The 23220-nt window shown below is 39.4% G+C and overlaps 1 protein-coding gene and 1 pseudogene across 3 annotated transcripts in view; both read left to right on the forward strand.

The window, feature by feature from the left end:
* The window catches only part of CACNA2D3 (calcium voltage-gated channel auxiliary subunit alpha2delta 3), an 859261-nt gene that overhangs the window by 242341 nt on the left and 593700 nt on the right, over positions 1–23220 (forward strand). For all 3 annotated transcript variants that reach the window (XM_020280385.2, XM_076008650.1, XM_076008655.1), the window contains one exon: positions 7569–7628. In XM_020280385.2, the coding sequence (XP_020135974.1) occupies positions 7569–7628 (60 nt within the window). The remainder of the gene's footprint in view (positions 1–7568; positions 7629–23220) is intronic.
* Positions 4831–4924, forward strand: LOC142875234 (uncharacterized; annotated as a pseudogene).

Consider the following 23220-nt stretch of genomic DNA (forward strand, 5'->3'; position numbering starts at 1 on the left):
GGACCATCCCCTGGGGCAGTTGACAACAGTTATATTGCCCACAAAACAAATAGCTCAATTCCTTTGGAACTGAAGGGCCCTCAGGGGACTTGTCAAGCTTTGTGGTTAAGAAGCCTTGATTTCCATAATCAACATTCTTTTTCCAAATTATTGAAAATTTTATTTATTTTTTATTTTTTTTAAAATTTCAGCATATTATGGGGGTACAAAGGTTAAAGTTACATATATCGCCCATGCTCCCCCTCCCCCCTCGAGTCAGAGCTTCAAGTGTGACCATACCCCGAACATTGCACATCTCACTCATTATGTTTGTATACACCCATCCCTTCCTCCCCCTCCCACCCTCCCAACACCCAATAAGTGTTATTCCTATATGACCACTTAGGTGTTGATCCATTAATACCAATTTGCTGGTGAGTACATGTGGTGCTTGTTTTTCCATTCTTGAGATACTTCACTTAGTAGAATGGGCTCCAGCTCCATCCAGGAAAATACAAGAGGTGCTCTATCACCATTGTTTCTTAAAGTTGAGTGTACTCCATGGTGTACATATACCACATTTTATTAATCCACTCATGTATTGATGGGCACTTGGGTACTCTAAAACAATTTTAGGAAGGCTACATAAGCAGAGACCACTCTTTAAAATGCTGGGTCGTTTGGAAAGGTTACTTGGGCTAAAATAGGTGGTTGTCCCTTCTTCCCACCTCCCCCTGCGTAGCCCTTGGAGCAGTTTGGCTGTTCCCTTCTTCTGGGGCTTTGCAAAGGCTGCACTTTGGCAAATGCGGCTGTAACTGTAGCAGGAGATGGCTTCAGTTTAGAAATTGGCCGCCCACATTGATAACGGGCATTAATTTAATCAGCCTCACACTGATAACAGGTATCTTCTGTGGAAACAAAGATAATTTGGTATTGATTGTGATGGTGTCTTCTGATGTAAACGCCAGGCTTATTTTGTCTTGTAAAAGGCAGGTGCGGCCTTAGACAATCCGAAGGAGATGGGAAAGGGGAGGAGTGAAGGAAGGGAAGAAAGATGTGTTTGCTCTATTGTTCTGTTACCTGCTTTCTCTAGAAACTTTATAGATTAGCTTTTATAATCCACTTTGAAATGTTTGCCATTTTTAAAGCAGAAGCAATTTCTGCAGCTTTCAGGCAGAAGGTCATTTTATACAAAATGTTCATTCGTGTGCAACAAAGCTGATTTCTTCTACAGGAACAAAGAAATAATGAAGGCTCCTTAAAAGCTGTTTTTCTCTAAAGAAACGATCATCTTGATAGTAGGTGATTTATATGTGCCTTTTGTATTGGAATGGAAAAGTAAAAACATTTGTATCAATAAGGATTACTGCATGCTATTAAGCTCTCAGATAGGAGTCTAACTGCAGCGGCAGCATCGCAGGTGGGAGGAGATGTCCTGGCTTTCTTCTTGTCCAACTGTGTCCATCTCCCCGGTCAGTCATTCTGTCCTGGCCGATCGCCTGGTGATCGCCCATGGCTGACGTGGCCTCCGTGTAGGTCTGTGGGCGCTAGCTGTTTCCAGAACATGTCTTTTAACTGTTGTTTACAGAACTTTTTTTTTTTTTTTACCTCCAAAACTTGGTACAAAATGTTCTCATTGGCTGGAACATTCTTTTAGCACCTTTCTTTCTCCTGCATACTTCCTGTTCTCCTTCAGAGCTGAGCTTAAATGTCACTTCTTCTGGGAAGCTTCCTGGGCCTGCTGGCAGCGTGCTTTGCCTCCTATCCCTTCATGCTGAATAGCTGTGTTCCTTGTGTGTGCCCCTTACCCTCTGCAAGCCACCGCATGTTGTTTCATGGGTTGCTGGTGGTGCCGAGTCTGACACTTCGGGAAACAGTCATCTAATTATTTTAGCTACAAACACAGTGAAGACTAATCTACACTGTTACAGAATGATAAAAACTCTATCCTGAGAACAGAAGAGAAGGAATTTCATCACCAGAAGGGATGAAAATGTAAATTTGAACATCTTACTTAATTTCTCCAGTGTAATGGTTCTTGAATGGATGGTTTCTGATCTTTGGTAGAAGAGAGGAATGTTTGCAATTAGTCCTGGGAACAAATCAGCCTTATTTTGCTTCCTTTCTGGAGACTTCTTTTGATGTGCTAAGTGCTCTTAATGAGGGTAGAGATTTTTCATTGCATTTCTGGGATTAAGTTTGAAATCTATGACTTGGAGAGGACTTAGGGTCTCCTTTGTTCTCACTTCTGTAGACCCTAAGTATGTCAAGTTCAAGTTGAAGACCTGCCATAGAACACCTTGCTAGGACAGCATTAGCCCCAGGTATACACTGACGGACAAGAGATAAGAAAAAGTTGAACCTTCCTGTACTGGGTGTGGTTGTGCTGTGATTCCCACTCCTCCTTAATTATGCTGCTTGGTTGCTTTTCTGCACTTTGAGCTCCTGTTGATTTGAAAGAAGAGTCATGAGATCTTTAACTCTGGCATTAATGACAATTCAATAACCAGCTTATCAATGCAGGCGAAGTTCATGCTAATGATCATAGATTATTTTTAGGGTCCCCCTCAGTTGAACTTAAACTTATTTGAGAAAGAACTATGTATACATTCCAGAAAAAAATGTCCACAAAAACCCTGGTATGATATCAAATGTGTTGCTGCAAAACATGAAATGAAAACCACTAAATATATTAAGTGCTTTGAAATCTTTGTTAAATTTTAACATCCCATTATAACAGCATTTACAAGCCAAAACTTTTTAGCTTTAACATCAGAAATAAAAATAACTTTTTACTTTGCTATTCCATATGGTTTATATATTTCTGTTTTGCTTTAAGGATTTTCATCCATAATTATCCCTCTCCCCTCCCTTTTTAGGGAATTTTATTAAAAATAGTTTTTCATTTTACAGGTCATTCATTCTGATAGAATCAGAATCAGTATTCCAATAGCAAGTTACTTGGGTTGTGTACTTGCATTTTCCATTACCTTTCCCACCTCTCGTCACACATTTCTTTCTATCTTTTCTCCCCTTGTTAAGCCAAAATGACTAGGAACCAAAGAAAAAAAGTAGAACAAAAAAATCATTTTCTTCTTCTGATCCAATTTTTACTTTGACTTGGTGTCTGATTTTCCCTTCTGGACCTTGATGGAGAGTTTGACCTCTCCCGTGTCTGTAACCTTAGTCTTGATTCAAGTGTTGTGGGGAGGAGATGGGACACTGTGCGTTCTGTAGCGCTGTACGGATATACTCGGGGTCGCTGTAACAAGAAATAAGATGTGATTTTAAATGAAACGCTTTAATATCCCTGCTGCTCCCCTCGGCAGCCTTGCCTTCAACACGGCTATAAATACTAGCCATGGTCCATAGCTCCTAGCATTTCCTATTTATAAAGATAGCTTTTGTTTGTATTTATTTCACTAAAAGGGAAGAGTTATATAGAAATATAAAAAGTCAATGGAATGTGCATCAACTCATGAATTACAACCTTTTAGCTTATAGGTGCTTTGTTGGGAGGCCAGCATGTATATTCCAGTATGTTGTTATCATTTTCATTGAGTAAGGAAATACTTTGATATTAAAGAAGGGGAAAAGGATCTGTGCACAAAACAGCAGTTACCTCAGAGCTTACATCAAAGCTCAGTTCTGAAGACTGGAGTCTTCAAAGCTGTTTTTTTTTTTTTTTTGAGATAGAGTCTTGGTCTGTAACCCTGGCTAGAGTGCTGTGGCCTCATCACAGCTCACAGCAGCCTCAAACTCCTGGGCTCAGGGGATCCTCCTGCCTCAACCTCCCAAGTAGCTGGGACTACAAGTATACATCACCATGACCGGCTAATTTTTCTATTTTTAGTAGAGACAGGGTTTTGCTCTTGCTTATGCTGGTCTCAAACTCCCAAACTCAAGCAATCGTCCTTCCTGCCCCGGCCTCTCAAAGTGCTAGGATTACAGGCGTGAGCCACCACACACAGCCCTTCAAAGCCATTTTTATTTTCAGTGTTCAGTTTTAATTAAAAACCATATTCACAATTCTATAATCCCACCTGTGGATTCAAAAACGAAATTCATATAAGAGAAAATGAATTTATTATTATTAAAAGTACACTGCCTTTCTAATAGATATAATAGAGTAACAGTTTCCCCAGGCTCTATGGTGGTTCTTTATATAATAACTAAAATATTAGCAAACTTAATGGATTTTTCTTACCTGCAAACTTATTTTTAAAACATACTTCATTTGACTTAGATGATAATATTTGCTCAGGAAAAAGATATTATAGGCTGTTCTTTTCTACAGGCAAGCATTGGAATTTGAAGTTAAATGTTCTTGACTTTGTTAGATGATGGTTCAATTTATTTTAATTTTATTAACAGGAACTTTTGTCTCTAGGATTCTGTTTTGATAAATTTATGGCAGATGGTTTTGTTATTAAATAACATTTCTTTTAAATACTTTTGAAGAAAAGATCAACTGTCCTTTGTTCTCCCTACAAGGTACATAGTTCCTGATATGCTGTTTGTCACAACCGTTGTGCACAACGGCTGAGCCTGTTCTGGGAGTCGGGGGGTGTCCCCTGAGCTCCCCCAGAAAGTGTAGGCCTGTCTCCCAGTGGCATCAGAGGGAAGGGTGGGATGACCCAGGGAGTGACTGCGGGAAGAGGGTGTCCTTTCAAAGAGCCCTGTTCCGGAGAGCTTACCTGCTTCACCTGAGACAGAAGCATGTGTTGGTTGCTGGTTGACCTTCTTCTCTTGAGCCGTATTTCTTAAAGCTTTGTAGTGAGAGTGATGGGAAAATATTTTCATGAAAACAAGAAATATGTAAAATGAGTAAGTTAAAACAAAGGCACACAAGCGCTTGCTTCAGCAGCACATATACTGAAATTGGAACAACACAGAGAAGATTAGTGAGGAGGACGTGCAAATTCGTGAAGAGTTCCATATTTTAAAAAATGCATGCAGCAAATTTAACTTGCTAATGAACATAAAGACTGGCCGGCAGGGTCCACCTCTCCATGTACTCACTTCACTCAGCACAGAATGCAGTGCGCTGGCTGGTCTTAGGTAATACAATATTATCAAGTTCCTTCCCGTGTGTTAACTCCTTCCATCCTGTATCTCGGATGGCAGTGTTTGTGGTTGAAATACACTTTATGTTACATTATATAGGAATATGTTATATGGTATTGTGTGGTATACATATACATACATACACACATGTAAATAAGACATGTTTTATATTAAATACATTTCATGCTATCCTTTTTCATGGTAATTTCAATTTGCCTATTATTTTCATCTTGTTCTCATATTTGTCAGTCCTAAACTGTTTTTTGTTTTTTTTCCTTCCTAATTCTTTGCTTTTATCAACATTATCTATCTTAGTCATTGTGAAGTTTTATTTTATTCTTTTGATCATTTGAACATTTTATCGATATTATTCCCTGGATTCTCAATGCTTAGACACCATTAAAAAACAACTTTTTTACGTTTAGGTAAATATTTAATAAATGCTCAAAATGCATGACTTTTAAGTATTCAGACATATTTATACACATTTTATAAAACTCAATATGTAACTGACTTCATGATATGTGCATAGAAATTCTAAACCTATTACAAAGATTAAGAGAATAAGCTCTCAGAAACACGTAGTTTCTCTGTGTCACTGCCTGTCACTCAGCTGTCAGGACCACATCAGTACATTTGCAAAGTGTGCTGTGTGATCCCGAGAGGCTGACAAGATTCAGTGACTAGGACGATTCTCAGAATATCTCGACCCAGTGGGACCTCGGACTAGCCTACCCAGTCTCTGTAGACAGCGTCTCTTCTTATTTTTCTTCTTTTCTGTTTCTCATCCCCTCCACCTTATGTCTGTCTTCTGTAAGGAATTTGATGCCTTAATGTGAAAGTACATATGTACACAGATTTTAAAAAGATAAATAAGGGTTGAGAAACCTTGGTGGGTTGGTGGAGTGTATGATCAGGCATCAGGGTTGAGGTGGAAATGGGATGGGTGCCGTTTTTAGCCAGCGGTGCCCTCGTGTCCGTGGCAGCGGAGTCACCTGGAGGGTATGTGGAACAGCTCCCCACCCCCAGCTTCTGACTCCGTGGGACTGGGGTGGGCCTGGGAGTTTGCATTTCCACAAGTTTCCCAGGTGATGCGTCTCATGGGGCACTGCACTTTGAGAACCAGGCTCTAGAGTCGCTCTGTGCGTGTTTGGGGTGAGGAAACTGAGGCCCAGGGAGGGGAAGGGACGTGCCCAAGATCTCACAACTGCAGTGAGTCAGCATCTGAGCTAGAATTAGGACCAGGTTTTCCGGCTCCATTCTCTAACGTTCTCTGGGAGTCTATTCTTCAATTGGCCAGAGAAGGAGATGCCCTTCCTGACCTCCTGCCCCGCTGAAGGGAGTGCAGAAAACCAGTTTCCACCCCTCCCGGATTCCTGTCTGTGGGCAGTGCTGTCTCCGGCTGACCTGTCTCTTTGTAAGTGGGCTTTACTGCTCTACACTGCTGCTCAAGACTGAACCAAACACAGTTCAGTCTCTTAATTTTCACTTCCAATTTAATAATTATTCCTGAGACATTTGTCTGTCAGTTTGTGACCATTTGCAGATTAACACTAATGTCATCATGTTTTGAGACCTAGCCTATTAAACTCAGGCCTGTGTCATGTCAAGAAAAGGCAAGTTAAAGACAGCATACATGGTCTATAAGAGTAACCATGGCAAAAACGGAGATTGTTGAAATTCTTCTTGGATGTAAAAGTTTTGCTTTTAGTTTGATGTAATTTCAGTGAACTATTATTTCACCAAATAAGAGTTTTCTGCAATATCCTCTGGGCTGTATTTTTATGGTGGGAAATATTGTTAGCAAATTTAAATTAAAGAAAAAGTGATTTTGATACTTGACAAATTTCTAATTGAAGATATCATAAAGTTGTTTTCATAAGAATATGAATTTGTTGAATTCTTCTTAGTTGGCTAAGAAAAATAAGAATTGTGTTCTTATGGGTCCTGCATATTAATTTAATTTCAGTGATTGCTTTATTGGGACACAGATTGTCAAAATGGTATTGATGGACCATAAAATGCAAATAACTATCATCTGATAATTACGTATGAGAATTGGTGCTCAAATGATTGACCTTGAAGGATTGAGGAAATTAAATACTTTTTTCCAAACCACTGGGGAAGAAAGTTAGCCCACTTAGAGTTGGACTAAAATCAATTCAATACAGCTTGATTGAGGGTCCTATATACCTAAGGAATGTCTTATTCTGGGCAGGTTTTGGATTTGCAATGGGTCTCAAGGGCCAGTGTCTGAATTATTATGGAGATAGATGCATTTGTGCATTTACAGATAAATAATAATAAATGTTTATAGGAAGAAATATGATAGAGGGATGAAGGCAGAAACTAGATGTTAACACTGACGTGATTATGTTCAGTTTCACGCGGCAGGTCACAATGCGTATACCATGATATAATCTGCCATTTTGGGTCAATGGAGAAACTCCAGTCTTTTCACCTTGTAGAAATGGGGGCCAGGCCACAGTCTTGATCCTTAATGTTGTCTTCTGTCTTTTCAGCGTCTTGTGGAGGCTGCGGAAGAGGCACACCTGAAACATGAATTTGATGCAGACCTACAGGTAACTGAGGACAGTTTGAGTTAAATTGTTTTATGTGTTTACTGCCACGGGTGAAATGCTAGGTATACAGGGGATGCCAGTTTTCAGTGATTGGGAGAGAAAGGCTTTTGAGAGAATGGTACAGAGTTGGAATAAATGTGCTTATTTCTTGACAGGTCGGGATAGCAATCCTCAACCACTGTCTATCAGTGACAGCTATAATGGGTGATGCCAAACACATGTGTGTGACCAGATGTTAATGGACTTTGCTGTAGTATGGGGGGAGGTAAATCAGCCAACTGACAATAATCTCCAGAGCTCTCTCTCAATGGTAAATTGATAAGATGGCAGAATATATTGAAATCCCACTTTGCTGGCTGCATTTTGAAATGCAAGTGACTGAAAGCAATGTCGTGATGGATCTAAGAATCGATTGTCAGTTATAGTTAAAAATCATGTAATTCACAGATTTGGGATTGAAACATCTACTTAATAAATTTCTTGCTGTAGATCTTGTATCTGATCATGGCATACCTCTGTCTGGTCGAGAAGGACTTTGGTGTTGATGTGTATAGAAAACACAATAAAAGGCAATAAAGTGAGTTGAATACTTGGAGGTTCCTTTGGGTCCCTCCTGAAAGTTTTGAAAATTTATTTAAATTGTCATTTCGAGTTCTGTGGCTTTTCCTCACTGCACTTTGCTAGAATATATCTATTTAGTAACATGTGGTCACAATTAAAGAAATAGTATTTATTTTCCTATGTTATCATTTATAAAAAGATAAAGATAAAGGCAGACATAGATCTTTAAGCACAGAAAAGACAGCAATACCAAAGACAGCCTTTCGCTGTGTCTCTCTCCCATACATGCCCTCTTATCATCACTTCCATTTGAATTTTTTGCCTTGTTGGTAAAATCAATGCACATTCAAATGGGCTAATTGAGGAAATTTTAATAAAGGAAATATTTACAGATGTGTGGCCAGGGTTAAGAGAAACCAACAAGCAATGGTGGTATACCCTGCTTCTTATCTGAAAAAGCAAGGGAAAGAAGTGGTTTCCCCAGCCTAGAAAAAAATAAATACATGGAAAGGTGTGTGATGGAAGAGTGTAGCCACCCATGGTGAGCTGGCAAGGGTGGAATTTGAGGGGACAGTTTCCCGATAGCACTCTCTTGCTTTCTTATTTCTTGCTGTACCCACCCCTGGTTGATCCAACTGTAGGTGTAGTTGATGTAATTCAGCCTCCTGAGTCACTGAGCTGAGTGGAGAAGGTTGAAGAATGGATCTAGAGGGGCAAATGGTAAATAATATCAAGCTCACCATGTTGGGGTTGTTTTCAGGCTTGATACCCTACATATGAAACAGAGCCAGAAGCATGGCCAAGCATATAAGAGGTTCCAGGTGGAAGTGGAGAAGTGCTGGAAATAGTTGGTTACATTGGGAGAGAAGTGGAAGCTGGTCCAGCTCTTTGAGCAAAGCTACAAGAGAAGGGACAGAACCTAGCAATATAACCAGACAAACCTCACCTTCCTGTGGCCACACCCACACGACAACTCCATTTACTAGCCACATTTGTCTTCACTGGGTCTTCTCTTTAAAGGGTCTGGGCTTCTGAGAGTGGGCCAGAAGGAATTTAATGGAAGCATCAGGAAGCATCTTCATAAGCATAAATATTATACGGATCTCTTGAGTGCATTGCCAAGGGAAACTGTCTCACTTTTCTCAGGAGTTCCTGATGCCTTTCAAGGAATATTGGTGGTAAATGACAGAAACTCAAATTAGATTATAACAATGAATAAAATAAGAATCCATGAGTCCACTCTGATAATAAATGAATAAATAAATAGATACATATATAACTAAATGAAGATGGAAAGCTCTTATAATAGAATGCCAATTAATACATATAGAAGAAATGATGGAGCCAGATAATTATGGTAATAATTGATTCAGGCAGGAATCTTTAATGGATGCTAAAACTAGTAGGTAGAAGTTTGATGAAGAACAAGGCATTAACAGTCTCAGAGTATCTGCCCACAAATTACTTATTAATTATAAGGGGAAAACAGCAACTTGGGGAAACCTGGCAGATACCATCTAAACAGGTAATCAAAGTTAATGTCACCAATAATGATACAAAGTGACATCAAGTGCCTCCAGATGAGACGGCCTGGAAAAATACAATGCTGCTTATGTAGAATTCTTGCCCCAAATGTATAACCTGAATCTAATCATGATAGAACATCGGACAAATCTAGATTGAGGAACATTCTACAAAGTAACTGGCTGGACTCTTCTTCAAAAATGTCAAAATCAGGAAGAGAAAAAGATGTTGAGGATTTGTTCCAAATTAAAAGAGATTAAGGACACATGACAACTAAATGCAATGTGTGGTCCTGAATTGGATACTGAACCAGAAAAAAAGGTTTGAATGTGGACCCTGCATTAGATAATAATATTGTATTAATGTTGGATTGCTGGATTTTGATCCCTGTAAGGTGATATGTTAAAGAATGTCCTCATTCTTTGGCTTTTCTGTTCCAAACATTTGGATTCATTGGTCAAACAGGAGGGAATGAATTTGCAAGAGAGTGGGAAACATTTTTGGAAGTCTGGACTATTTTGTAAAATATGGTATTTATGGCTCACACAGTCTGTTTACCTCAATTCTTTACTAAGGATAAGTGGGTTGGGGCATGGCAGAGGATGACTTTAGGGGATAATTTATCCTTGAGCAGAGGAAGAGTTTAGTTCAGTTAACGTAGAGATGCTCTTTTTTGTCCATCAGAGCTATCTTCCAAGAGTTACCGGAATTATCTTCCAAGAGTGTTCTGATTTCCTATTATTGAAACTTTATAACAAAATTCTGATGTTGCACAGTGATTCCCCTTGTCAGAGGTGGTGTTATAAACGTAAAGCAGCATTGGCCTCTCTCTTGAGAAAAGTGGACACTGAAACAATGAGTTTTTGTCCTCTTCGGAACAAGGAAAGGGAGTTCAGTTTCTCCTCTCTGGTCACGTGTTCTGTATGTGGATGAGAAAAATATTAGAGGGGGCCATTGTAGTATGAGCACAGTAGATGTTGAAATAATCTGCCATCATTGCAATATTCACTATCCAGACCTTAGACCATAGTGAACTCTTCTGTGAGTCAGAGCAGACCACGCGTGCTTTGGTGGAGACCTGTAAAGGAGAAGCCTTTGATAAAATGGATGTGCACTGAAGAATTCATCTCGACTTAGATGAAGGTTTTGAAGCTGCTAAAGCTCCGGTGCTATTAAATGCAAGTCTGTTAAGCCCGGGTGTCAGCCCCGTTGCATTACTGAGGTAGCAGGTCTGTGTACTGGCTCTGAGTTTATTGCTAAAATGGTCCATTAGAGCTGATCAATTGTTAATCTGGGTTCCGCTGACCTCTCAGCAACCCCTGCCAGAGAATTGTTTTTATCAAAAAAAATTTCAGCCTGCCATCTGCTCACTGTGAAATAACGCCAAGGAAGACCCTGGCCTATTAGCTCAGGAAGAGCAAATGGAACTGGAAATCTGTTTCCTACATATATATGTATGTGTATATGTGTGTGTGTGTGTGTGTGTGTGTGTGTATACATACATATATGTATATATATATAATTTTCTAAAAATTTCAAGATTTTCTAAACTGTGTAGTTTCAAGTTATATGGGTTTTAGCTGCGTTGTCCACCAAACAGAAAAGATATGATAGATCTACCCTTAATCTCACTTTAGATTGGAGACTTTGCATCATTGCAACATTCATGTGCTTTAAATGTGAAGAATTTGGTTTTGATTGGTAAAATCATTAAAAGTTACAAAAAGAAAGTTATGCCTCCTTTCTTAGCAAGATTTTATTTTCCATTTAAATTCCTGCCACAGTCTCTCTAGAGGTTTAACTTGATCCCCGTAGTCTACAGACCCTGGTATCTGTGGTTCCCTCTATAAAGGCCCTTAAACACAGCAGTAGGCTGTTAATCCTTAGCAAGCACCATGCTGGGGCCGCGGGCCAGACGCGGCCTCAGAAGGTGCGTGTGTGAGCAGACCCGAATGCAGAGTCCTCTCCAGAAACCAGGTCCGCCTGGTCTTCACTGGCCAGATAACTTTCTTGTGGACATTGGTGTCCGTTCAGCCCTCTGGCTTATCCCCCTTGGTTGTGGCCTGTGGGTTCAAGATTGGCCTTCCCTTGGTTTAGTTCTTTATTTCCTCATACTGCCAATGGGACAATTTTTAGTCATTATTGATGACAGAGGCCTTGTTAAATGGCATCTCCTCCTTTTTTATTTTATGCTGTGTGTGAAAGTGAGCTTTTATTAAAAGATTCGTAGTTATAATGAAAATGGAGTTTTATTTTTTAAAAAAACCCCTATATTTTAATTACCAAATGTGATTATTTTAGCGTTTAACCCTTATTATCTTGGTGACAGAACCCAACTTGTGGAGTGGGGAGCAGGAGACCCCAGCCTAGACTACCTGGGCATTTCCCACAAAACTAGGTCTACGTATCTCCTAGCATAACTCAGGCACGATGCCTCCCCTCTCACTTACTTTTCCTTTTGGGTTTCCACTGGCAGTAAAGGAGAATAAAAAAAAAATCCTTTTGACAGTTTACTAGAAACCTACTTATCTCTGAACCACAAACATATTTTCTTTGAAAGCTGTCTCAAATAAGTGCCAATTGCACAGAGCGGGTACACAGTGGAAAAAAAATTGTGGTTTTGAATTGTGTATCCTGCAGAAGCTTTTTCCATTACAAAGTTTTTTACAATATTTTTTTCTTTGTTGTTTTGTAAGTAATAGGGGGGAAAAAGCTTAGCGACATTCAGAGGGATAACAAGCATGAAAGTGGAAAGTGACTTGGAGGGTGCCATATAGTGTCCTGGATGTCCCCTCCTAGCACTCTGCAAGCTGCAAGAGCTGGTGTCACGGTCGGCATGGAGGGTTTGGAGTGGAAGGGATACAAAGACCGTTTGTGGGAAATCTCTGAGATGGGATGACTTCCGGTACTTCCTAGAGCGGCTTACGCCACCGCCTTGCGGGTCGGTCGCAGTGGGGCCCTGTGCTGAGGAGACCCGGGGAAGGAGAGGGGCGGCTGAGAAGCCCCAGCATTCCTGCTAGAACTTCTGGCACCATCCGCTGGGAAAAGGAAGCCTTTCTAGGAAAGGATTAGAAAGGACAATGGGAGAGTGATGTCAGCAAGATGAGTGACTAGAAGCTCCCCAAAGACAGCCCAGACAATGAAAGAACAACCACATTTTGGCAAAAATAACTAAAGGAGAGTGCCAGAGCACATCAAAGGAGTGGCATAAACCTTGTAGAGCACAAACCGCCAGGATGGACACATAGAGAATGGAGGGAGACACCTCGCCTCTGCCCATTCCCCAGTCCGGATCAGTTTGGAACCAGGAGGAACTTTTCCCTGCGGGGGAAAAGGCAAGCAAGAAGACCCCAGCAGCCCCCGTCACCACTGGAGACACCTGCAGACCTCACCACTGGAGACACCTGCAGACCTCACCACTGGGGACACCTGCAGTCCTCACCACTGGGGACACCTGCAGACCTCACCACTAGGGACACCTGCAGACCTCGCCACTGGGGACACCTGCCGACCTCACCACTGGGGACACCTGCAGTCCTCACCACTGGGGGCTTCTGCAGACCTCACAGGCACTAAGCTCAGCAGAGGGGACTGTCTGGAGTCCACATGGCTGCACCCCTTCTGGAGAAGGAGCTGGCACTGTGCCCCAGCCCTGTGGCCTGTGCAGCATGGAACTGGAATCCCTTGCTGGAGCGTGCCCTGTTCTGGGGGCAAGTAGCCATGGCACCCCTTCGTAGCCCTGGGGCTGCATCGCTACTGAACCACCGCCTCCTGGTGGCCCAACATCCTGGAGCTGAGCAGCTGCTGTACCCTATCCTGTGGGGCCAAACTGCTGGGGAGCTGCTCCGTCTACCCCATACAGTTTGCTGCTGCACCCCGCCCCTCAAGGTCTGAGCTAAAGTGGTGCCCCGCCTCCTGGGGAAGCAGTGCCTTGGCTGCCTAGAACAGTCACACCCCACAGTAACTGAGCTGAAGTGGTGCATCAACTCCTAGGGAAATAGAACCTTGGCCCAGCCAAGCAGCCACACATCCTAGGCCTGATTTGACATGGTACCCCATGTCCCAGGGAAACAGAACATTGGTAGAGTTGAATCCAATTCCTGCTTCCCTGGAATTGGACTAGCACCTTATAATCTGAGATACTCCCTCCCTGGGGAGTGGAGTCATTGCAGTGCTGCTCCCTTCCCTCCAGGACCCCAAGCCACAGCTGTGCTTCATCATTCCGGGGTCCTTACTGCTGCTGCACCTGGCCTCACAGAGTCTAGGATGCTGCCATGTCCCACCATCCCAGGGGCCAGAGGCACCACAGAGGGCCCTAGGGCCTGAGTTGCCACTGTGCACTATTGGCTTTGATTCCCACATTGCAGCTGTACCCTGCTACCCAGGCCCAAATCTTCAGAGCACTCCTTCCCTGGAGCTGGGCCAGTGCTGCGCCCTGTCTCCCAGGGTCAGAGTCACAGCTACAACCTAGCCTCCCATGCCCACGCTTCTGGGGGTGCCACAGACTCTGGTGTGTGGGAAATCTGCATCCAACCCAGCCTTGGAGAGTGAACCTGTACTCTAAAACCCAGGTGCCACAATAGGTTTGTGAGACTCTCAGCCTAGGACTACTGCTTCATGGCTGCTGTGAGCACCTGTACCCTGGAGTTCAGCACAGTTGCAGCTGCTTGTAGGCTGTGTCAGACCCAACATTAAGAGGGATCCCCTGAGCTAAGGCTCCCCATTTTGTGGAAAATGAGAACAGGAGGACCCCAAAAGCCCTTGCCACCTGGACCCTAACCACCTATGCTACTGCTGCCACTGCCACAGACTCCTACAGCCTAGGCCATTGAGGCACCCATTGTCAACACTGATGTTGATCTAGCTGAATAAGCTGCACAGAGGCTAAACCACTGCATCTCCTAGGAATCAGAGACACCACACCCTTCCCAACCAGCACAGTAAGATCCATCTGCAAATGAAAATCTTTCCCTATGAAAGCCACTCTGTAAAGTTTGTAAGAGGTGGTTGTTTCACTAGATGTGCACACATCAACACAAGGATACGAAAAACATGAAAAAGCAAGGACACGTGACACCACCAAATGAACACAAGAATTCTCTCTGGTAACTGACCCCTCAAAAAAGGAATTTCCTGAAAAGGAATTTAAAACAATGATCTTAAGTAAATTGAGGGAGACATAAGAGAATACAGATAGATAATTTAACAAAATTAGATAAAAAGTTCATGATATGAATGAGAACTTCAATAGAGATATCATGAAAAAGAACAAAACAGAAATTTTAGAATTGAGGAATTCAGTGAATGAAATAAAAAATACAATAGTGCAGTGGCAGACTAGATCAAGCAGAAGAATCTCCAAACTTGAAGATAAGTCTTTTGAAATAACTCAGAGGAAAAAAATAAAAAATTTGATATAAAAAATGAAAAAGAATAAAGAACTTATGGGACAGTAAGTGAACAGACATTCACATTATGGGAGATGCAGAAGGGTAAAAGACAAAGATAGGAACAGAAATCTTACTTAATGAAATACTTGCTGAAAACTTCCCAATTCTTGGAAGACATATGGAAATCCAGATCCATGAAGCTAATGTCCCCAAACAGGTTCAACCCAAAGTGTTGCTGTGTGCGGCACACTGTAGTTAAACTGTCAAAAGGCAAAGGGAGAATTTTAAAAGCACAAGAGAAAAGCATCAAGTCACATACAAGGGAAATCCCAGTTAAGCTGTCAGTAGATTTCTCAGCAGAAATCTTGCAAACCTGTGGAGAATGGGATAATATATTCAAAATGATGAAGAAAAAAACCTGGTGGACAAGAATACTATACCCAGAGAAGCTGTTCTTAGAAATTAAGGGGAAATAAGGTCTTTCCCAGGCAAGAAAAAGTTGAGGGAATTCATCTCCATTAGACCTGCCTTATAAGAAATACTTAAGGGAATTCTTCAAGCGGAAATGAAAGGATGCTAACTACTAACACAACAGCATGTGCAAGTATAAAATTTACCGGTAAAGATATCTATATCTATATTATATATATATTCAAATCCAGAATATTCCAACACTGTTATGATGCTCAGAAAATCACATATATCTTTAGTATGAAGGTTAAAAGTCAAAATAGTAAAAAATATTGACAGCTACAAAAAGCTGTGAAGAAATACTTAATATAAAAATATGTAAATTGTGACATCAACAATATAAATTGTGGGAGAGAGGGTAAGAGTCTAGAATTTGTGTATGCAACTGAAGGTAAGTTGTTATCAGTATAAAATAGTCTATTATAACTGTAAGATATTTTGTGTATGCCTCATGGTTACCACAAAGCAAAAAACGATTGAGATACACTGATAATAAGGAGAAAGGAATCAAAAATAGCACTACAGTATGTCACCAAATCACAAAGATAAATAAGAGAGGAAGAAAAGAGCAAAGGATATAAAATGACCAGAAAACAGTTAACAAAATGTCAATTAAATCCTTGCTTATCAATAATTACTTCGAATGTAAATGGATTAAATTATACTATCAAGAGACACAGAGCAGCTGAGTGGATTAAAAAAAATAAGATTCTACTATATGCTGCCTACAAAAGACCCACGTTAGCCCTAGGCACACACATAGGCTGAAAGTAAAGGGATGAAAGAAGATATTCTATGCAAATGGTAACCAATAAAAGAGCAGGAGTGGCTGTACTTACATCAGATAAAATAGACCTCAACTCAAAAACTATTACAAGAGACAGAGAAGGTCATTATGTAATGATAAAGGGCCCAATTTACCAAGAGGCCATAATAATTAAATATATGCAGCCAATATTGGAGCACCTAAGTAAATAAAGTGAGTATTAGTGGACATGAAGTGGACATGAAGAAACAGCTTGCAATGCAATAATAGTAGGGGGCTTTAATGCCCCTCTTTCAACAATGGAAAGATCCACCAGACAGAAAATAAGAAAATACTGGAATTTAATTGTACTTTAGGGAAAAAATAGACCTAACAGATATATACAGAACTTCCCATCCAATAGCAGCAGAATTCACATTCTTCTCTAGTGCACATGGAGCATTCTCTAGGGTAGACCCTGTGATAGGCCATAAAACAAGTCTTAACAAACTTAAGAAGATTGAAATCATATCAAGTATTGTTTTTGACCACAATGATATGAAACTAGATATCAATAACAGGAGGGATTTTGGAAAATTCACAAGTATGTGGAAATTAAAACACATGCTTGTGAACCACCAGTGGATGGGAGGTTCCCAACAAAGAAGTCAAAAGGGAAATTAAAAAATATCTTGAGACAAATGCCAATGAAAATACAATGTGCCAAAACCTATGGGATATAGTAAAAGCAGTTCTAAGAGGGAAGTTTATAGCAATAAATGGCTACATTAATAAATAAGAAAGATTCCCAATAAATAGCCAAACATTATGCCTCAAGGAACTAGAAAAAGAACAAAGTAAACCCAAAGTTAGCAGAAGGAAAGAAACATAAAAATCAGAACAGAAATAAATCAAATAAGAAATAGAAAAATTATGGAAAAGTATCAATAAAACTGAGTTGGCTTTTGGAAAACATAAAAGATTGACAAACCTTTAGCTAGACTGAGAAAAAAGAAGATTCAAATATATAAAATGAGAGATGAAAGTGTAGACATTGTAACAGATGCTTCAGAAAGAAAGGATCCTAAGAGGCTGTTATGAACAACTATACACCAACAAATTTGATAACCTAGAAGAAATGGATAAATTCTTAGTAAAATACAACCTATCAAGGTTGAATCAGGAGGAAATAGAAAGCCTAAATAGATTAGCAACAAACAAAGAGATTGTAGTAGTAATTAAAAATCTCCCAAAAAAGAAAAGCCAGGACCAGATGGCTTTACAGCTGAATTCTATCAACTTTCAAAGAAGAATTACTACCAATACTTCTTAAACTCATGCAAAAAATAGAGCTGGAGGGAAAACTTCCTAACACATTTTATGAGGCCAGCATTACTTTCATATCTATGCCAGGCAAAAGCACCACAGGAAAAGAAAACTTCAGGCCACTATCTCTGATGAATATCCATGTAAGAATTCTCAATAAAATACTAGTAAATCAAATTTGACAGGCTATCAAAAAGATTATAAATCATAATCAAGTGGGATTCATCTCTGGCACGCAGGGTTGATTTCACATAAGCAAATCAATCAATGTGATATCTCACATTAACAGACTGAAAGGCAAAATCCATGTTATCATGTCAATTGACAGAAAAAGCATTGGATAAAGGGCAACATCTTTTTTGATAAAACTCTTAACAGGTATAGAAAGAAAGTTTCTCAACATAATGAAGTGCATTTATGAAAAACCCATAACTGATATCATAATCAATGGGAAAAACTAGAAGCTTTTCTTCTAATATCTGGTACAAGGTGAAGATGTCTTGCCACTTCTATTCAGTGTAGTACTAGAAATGCTATCAAGAGCAATTAAACAAGAAAAAAAAATAAAACATTCAAATTGGAAGGGAAGAAGTAAAATTATCTCTATTTGCAGATGACATGACCCCATATGTAGAAAACCCCAAAGACTCCACCAAAATCTGTTAGATTTATTAAGCAAACATAGTAAGGTTGCAGGATGTGAAATCCATTGCATTTGTATACACAAATGATGACATAGCTGGAAAAAAATCAAGAACACAGTCCCATTTACAATAGCATCAAAAATAAAATAGGAGTAAATTTAACCAAGGAGGTGAAAAAACTATACGCTGCAAACTATAAAACACTGGTGAAAGAAATTGAAGAGAGCACAAATAGGTATTTCATGTTCATGGATTGGAAGAATTAATATTGTTAAAATGTCCCTACTACCCAAAGCAATATATAGATTCAGTGCAGTCCTTATCCGAATCCCAGTGGCATTCTTCATAGAAATAGAAAAAACGGAAACAGGAAAAACAATCTTAAAATTCATATGAAACCACATAAGACCCCAAATAGCCAAAGCACTTCTGAGAAAGCTTCAGAACAAAGTTGGAGGCGTCACACTTCCTGATTTAGAATTATAAGTTATAATAATCAAAACACTATGGTGGTGGCATAAAAACAGACACCTAGATCAGAGAAACAGAATAGAGATTCCAGAAATAAATACGAACATATGATGTCAACTCATTTTTGACAGAGGCACCAGAAAGACTCAAAGGGGAAAGGACAGTCTCCTCAACAAATGGTGCTGATTTCCACATACCAAAGAATGAAATTGGACCCTTCTCTGACACCATACACAAAATCAACTCAAAATGAATAAAAGACCTAAACATAAAACCTGAAACCATAAAACTCCTAGAAGAAAACATAAAGGGACATCCCCTTGACATTGACCTTGGCAATGATATCTTAGATATCAAATCAAAAGCTCAAGCTACAAAAGCAAAAATAAGTAAATGGGACGACATCAAACTAAAAAAGCTTCAGCATAGCAAAGGAAACAATCAAGAAAATGAAAAGGCAACCAACAGATTGGGAAAAATATTTGCAAACCATATATCATATGAGGGATTACTATCTAAAATTTATAAAGAACTCATACAACACAGTAGCAAGAAAACATATAACCCAAGTAAAAATGTGCAACAGACTTGAATAAACATTTCTCCAAAAATAACATAAAAATGGCCAACCAGGTTACAGCCTGGTGTCGCCCTTAAAAAAACAAACAAATAAAAAATGGCCAAAAGGAAATGAAATCATCAAGATATCTGCATTCCCTGATCATTGCAGAATTATTCACAATAGCCAAAATATGAAAACATCCTAGGTGTCCATCCTAGGTGAACTAATGGGCACACACACACACACACACACACACACACACACATACACAAATATTATTCAGCCTTATAAAAGGAGGAGATGCTGCCATTTGCCTCAACCTGGATGGACCTGGAGAACATTATGCTAAGTGAAATAAGCCCAACACAGAAAGAAAAAATATTGCATGATTGCACTTACATGTGGAACCTAAAAGAAAAAGGTGAAATATAATAGAGAATACAAATAGTGATTACCAGTGTAAGGATGGGAGGAAGGAAATGGGGAGATGTAGGCTAAAGGATATAATGTAGCAATTACATAGGATGTACAAGTTGAAAAATCTAATGTGCAACATGAGGACTATAATTAATAATAGTGAATTGTATTCAAGATTTTTGATAAATGGGTCGATTATAGCTGCTCTTGCCATTGGATTGCAGGGGATAGGTAACTATGAGAGATGATGGATATATTAATTTGTTCCACCGAAGTAACCATTTTACTATCTATGTATCTTATAACATGTGGTATACCTTAAATAAAAATAATAACATTTATTTTTTAAAAAGAAAATAAAATGGAGCAGCAAACAGCAGAGCAGAGCTGTCTCTTACCTTGAAGGCATTTTTTCTGCTAGAAAGTGGGGCTTTTGCCCCAGGGGAAAACTGTGTGTCATTAACAAGAGCAATGGAAGGGCTTAGTACAAGTACTTCCAAAGTGGAGAAAATGACTATTTTCATGGGGGTTTTTGTGTTTTCTTGCCAAGCCCCAATCCATCCCTCTCCACTTTGACCCAGCAAGGGATTGAGCTCCTAGCTGTGGGGGGTCAGGGAGAAGCAAGGAATACTCAAGCCCCAGATTTAGAAATGATGATCTCCATAGAGATAGCTAATTGGATTTTGTGCAGTAAACAAGAAAGATACAGGAGAAATAAATGAAAAGAGAAGAAAATTTCACACTCTGTATTAAAATAAGTCCCACTTCCCCCTATGATATAATTGACCAAAGCCTGCCTATTGTTTTTGGTTTTTTCTTTTTATCAGCTTGGCAGGGGGTCACAGACTTCAATGTCTTAAGATCTTACATTAGATGTTTCCCTAGGACTCACCACATGACATTTATTCATAAAACTAATGTATAATTTAATTAAATCCCATTTATTTATTTTCATTGTTGCTGTATTTGCCTTTGGGGTCTTAGTCATAAATTCAGGCCTATGTCTGGAAGAGTGTTTCCTATATTTTCTTCTAGAATTTTATGGTTTCATGACTTACATTTAAGTCTTTTATCCATCTTGAATTAATTTTTGTATATGGCAAGAAGTAGGGGCCTTGTTTCATTCTTCTGCATGTGGCTGTTCAATTTTCTCAATACCATTTATTGAATAGGGCTTCCTTTTCCCTGTGTATGTTTTCTGCTTTGTCAAACGAAGATTAGTTAGTTGTTGGTAGATGGTTTTATTTCTGGGTTCTCTGTTCTGTTCCATTGGTCTGTCTCTACTTTTATACCAGTCTATGCTGTTTTGGTTACTATAGCCTTGAAATTTAATTTGAAGTCAGTAATGTGATGCCTCCAGATTTGTTCTTTTTGCTTATGACTGCTTTGGCTATTTGGGGTCTTTTTTGGTTCCAAATAAGCTTAGGATTATTTTTTCTAGGTCTGTGAAATATGAAATTGGTATTTTGATGGGAATTTCATAGAACTTGGAAATCATTTTGGGCACTATGGACATTTTAACAATGCTGATTCTGCTAATCCATGAGCAAGGGATGTTTTTCCATTTGTTTGTGTCATCTGTGATTTCTTTCATTACTGATTTTTAGTTCTCCTTGTAGAGATATTTCACTTTCTTAGTTAAGATTATTCTTAGGTTTTTTATTTTCTTTGTAGCAAAAAGCTTCTGCACAGTGAAGGAAATAATCAACAGAGTGAACAGATAACCTACAGAATGAGAGAAAATATTTGTAAACTATACATGTGACATGTGACAAAGGACTAATAACCAGAATCTACAAAGAATGCAAACAAATCAGCAAGAAAAAACAAACAGCCTGATCAAAAAGTGAGCAAAAGACATGAACAGAAGTTTTTCAAAAGAAGATAGGGAAATGGCCTATAAACATATGAAAATATGCTCAATATCACTAATCAAGGAAATGCAACCTAAAACTACAATGAGATATCACCTTATCATTATCAGAATGGCCATTGTTAAAAAGTAAAAAGTAAAAAAAAAAAAAATACATGCTTGTGTGGATGCAGAGAGAAAGAAATACTTATATGCTGTTGGGACTCCAAATTAGTACACCCTTTATGGAAACCAGCATGGAGATTCCTCAAAGGACTAAAAGTAGACCTACCATTCAAACCAGCAATTCCACTGCTGCTTTGAATGGTAGTATCTACCCAAAGGAAAAGAAGTCATTTTATCAAAAAGATACACAGCACAATTCATAATCGCAAAGATGTGCAACCAGCCTAAGTGCCCATCAGTTCACAAGTGGATAAAGAAAATGTGGTGTGTATATATATATATCATGGGATACTACTCAGGCATAAAAAGGAATGAAATAATGTCCTTTGCAGCAACTTGGATGGAACTGGAGACCATTATCCTAAGTGAAGTAACTCAGGAATGGAAAACTGAACACCATATGTCCTCACTAATGAGTGGGAGCTAAATGATAAATACACGTGAGCACAACGTGATGTAAAGGACATTGGAGACCCAGAAGAGGGGAGGGTGGGAGAGGAGGCATTACCTATTGGGTGCATGAACACTATTCTGGTGACAGGCACACCAAAAGCCCTAACTTCCATGTAACAAAAACATTTGTGCTCCCTTAATATTTTTTAATTTTTTTTTTTTAAAAGACTGATGTATAAATAGTTTCAAAGGAATCTTTAAGTGTGAACATTTTAAAATCAAAGTCATTTCTCAATTGTTAAACACATCCCCTATGCAAACACACACTGTCTTTTGTGTTCATTTGACTAGACATTATAACCTGTAATAAAGACAATGTCATGACTTTGAGCTCTGTGTTAACCAGTTATTGGTGGTCATATGTTATGCTCATGACCCTGACTGCTGGTCATGTGAGAGTGGAAGAAGGGTCAGTGGATGGAACCTCAGCTAGATCCAATAGAGAGAACTTTGGCTTGGAGGTCTGGAAATTTTAGGTTCTGATAATTTCAATCCCTTATGGACCATTTACATGCTTGAGGATCTGCTGCTGTGGCTTCTTGTGGTCATCCATAAAAGGAGGCAAGTGTCTTAGATGATTTCTAAGATCTCATCCATCTCTCAGATGCCATGATTCATTTAGCCAAGAGTTATCAGTGGCTTCCTTTGTATCAGGCACTGTACTGTGGACATGGCTGTCAGCTAGACAGACAGACGCTGGCTTTGTTCTCATGGAATTCGCCATCTAATGAGAAAGACAGTTGTTAAAGACATGACAACATAAATAATTATTAAATTTCAATTGTGGTAAGTGACATAAAAGAGAAGTATAGGATATTATGATAGTCCACAACAAGGAGACATCTCTTAGTCTGGGGTTCAGGGGACCTTAGAGCAAATCTCTCCAAGACTCACTCAGAAGAGTGAGTCTGGACTGAGTGGAGCTTCTGGCTTCACCTCTACCTTGGCCAGAAGAAATCTCCCCAAACACAGAGACCCTGTAATATCTTT

Source organism: Microcebus murinus, chromosome 1 (assembly GCF_040939455.1).
Source record: "Microcebus murinus isolate Inina chromosome 1, M.murinus_Inina_mat1.0, whole genome shotgun sequence".
NCBI lineage: Eukaryota > Metazoa > Chordata > Mammalia > Primates > Cheirogaleidae > Microcebus > Microcebus murinus.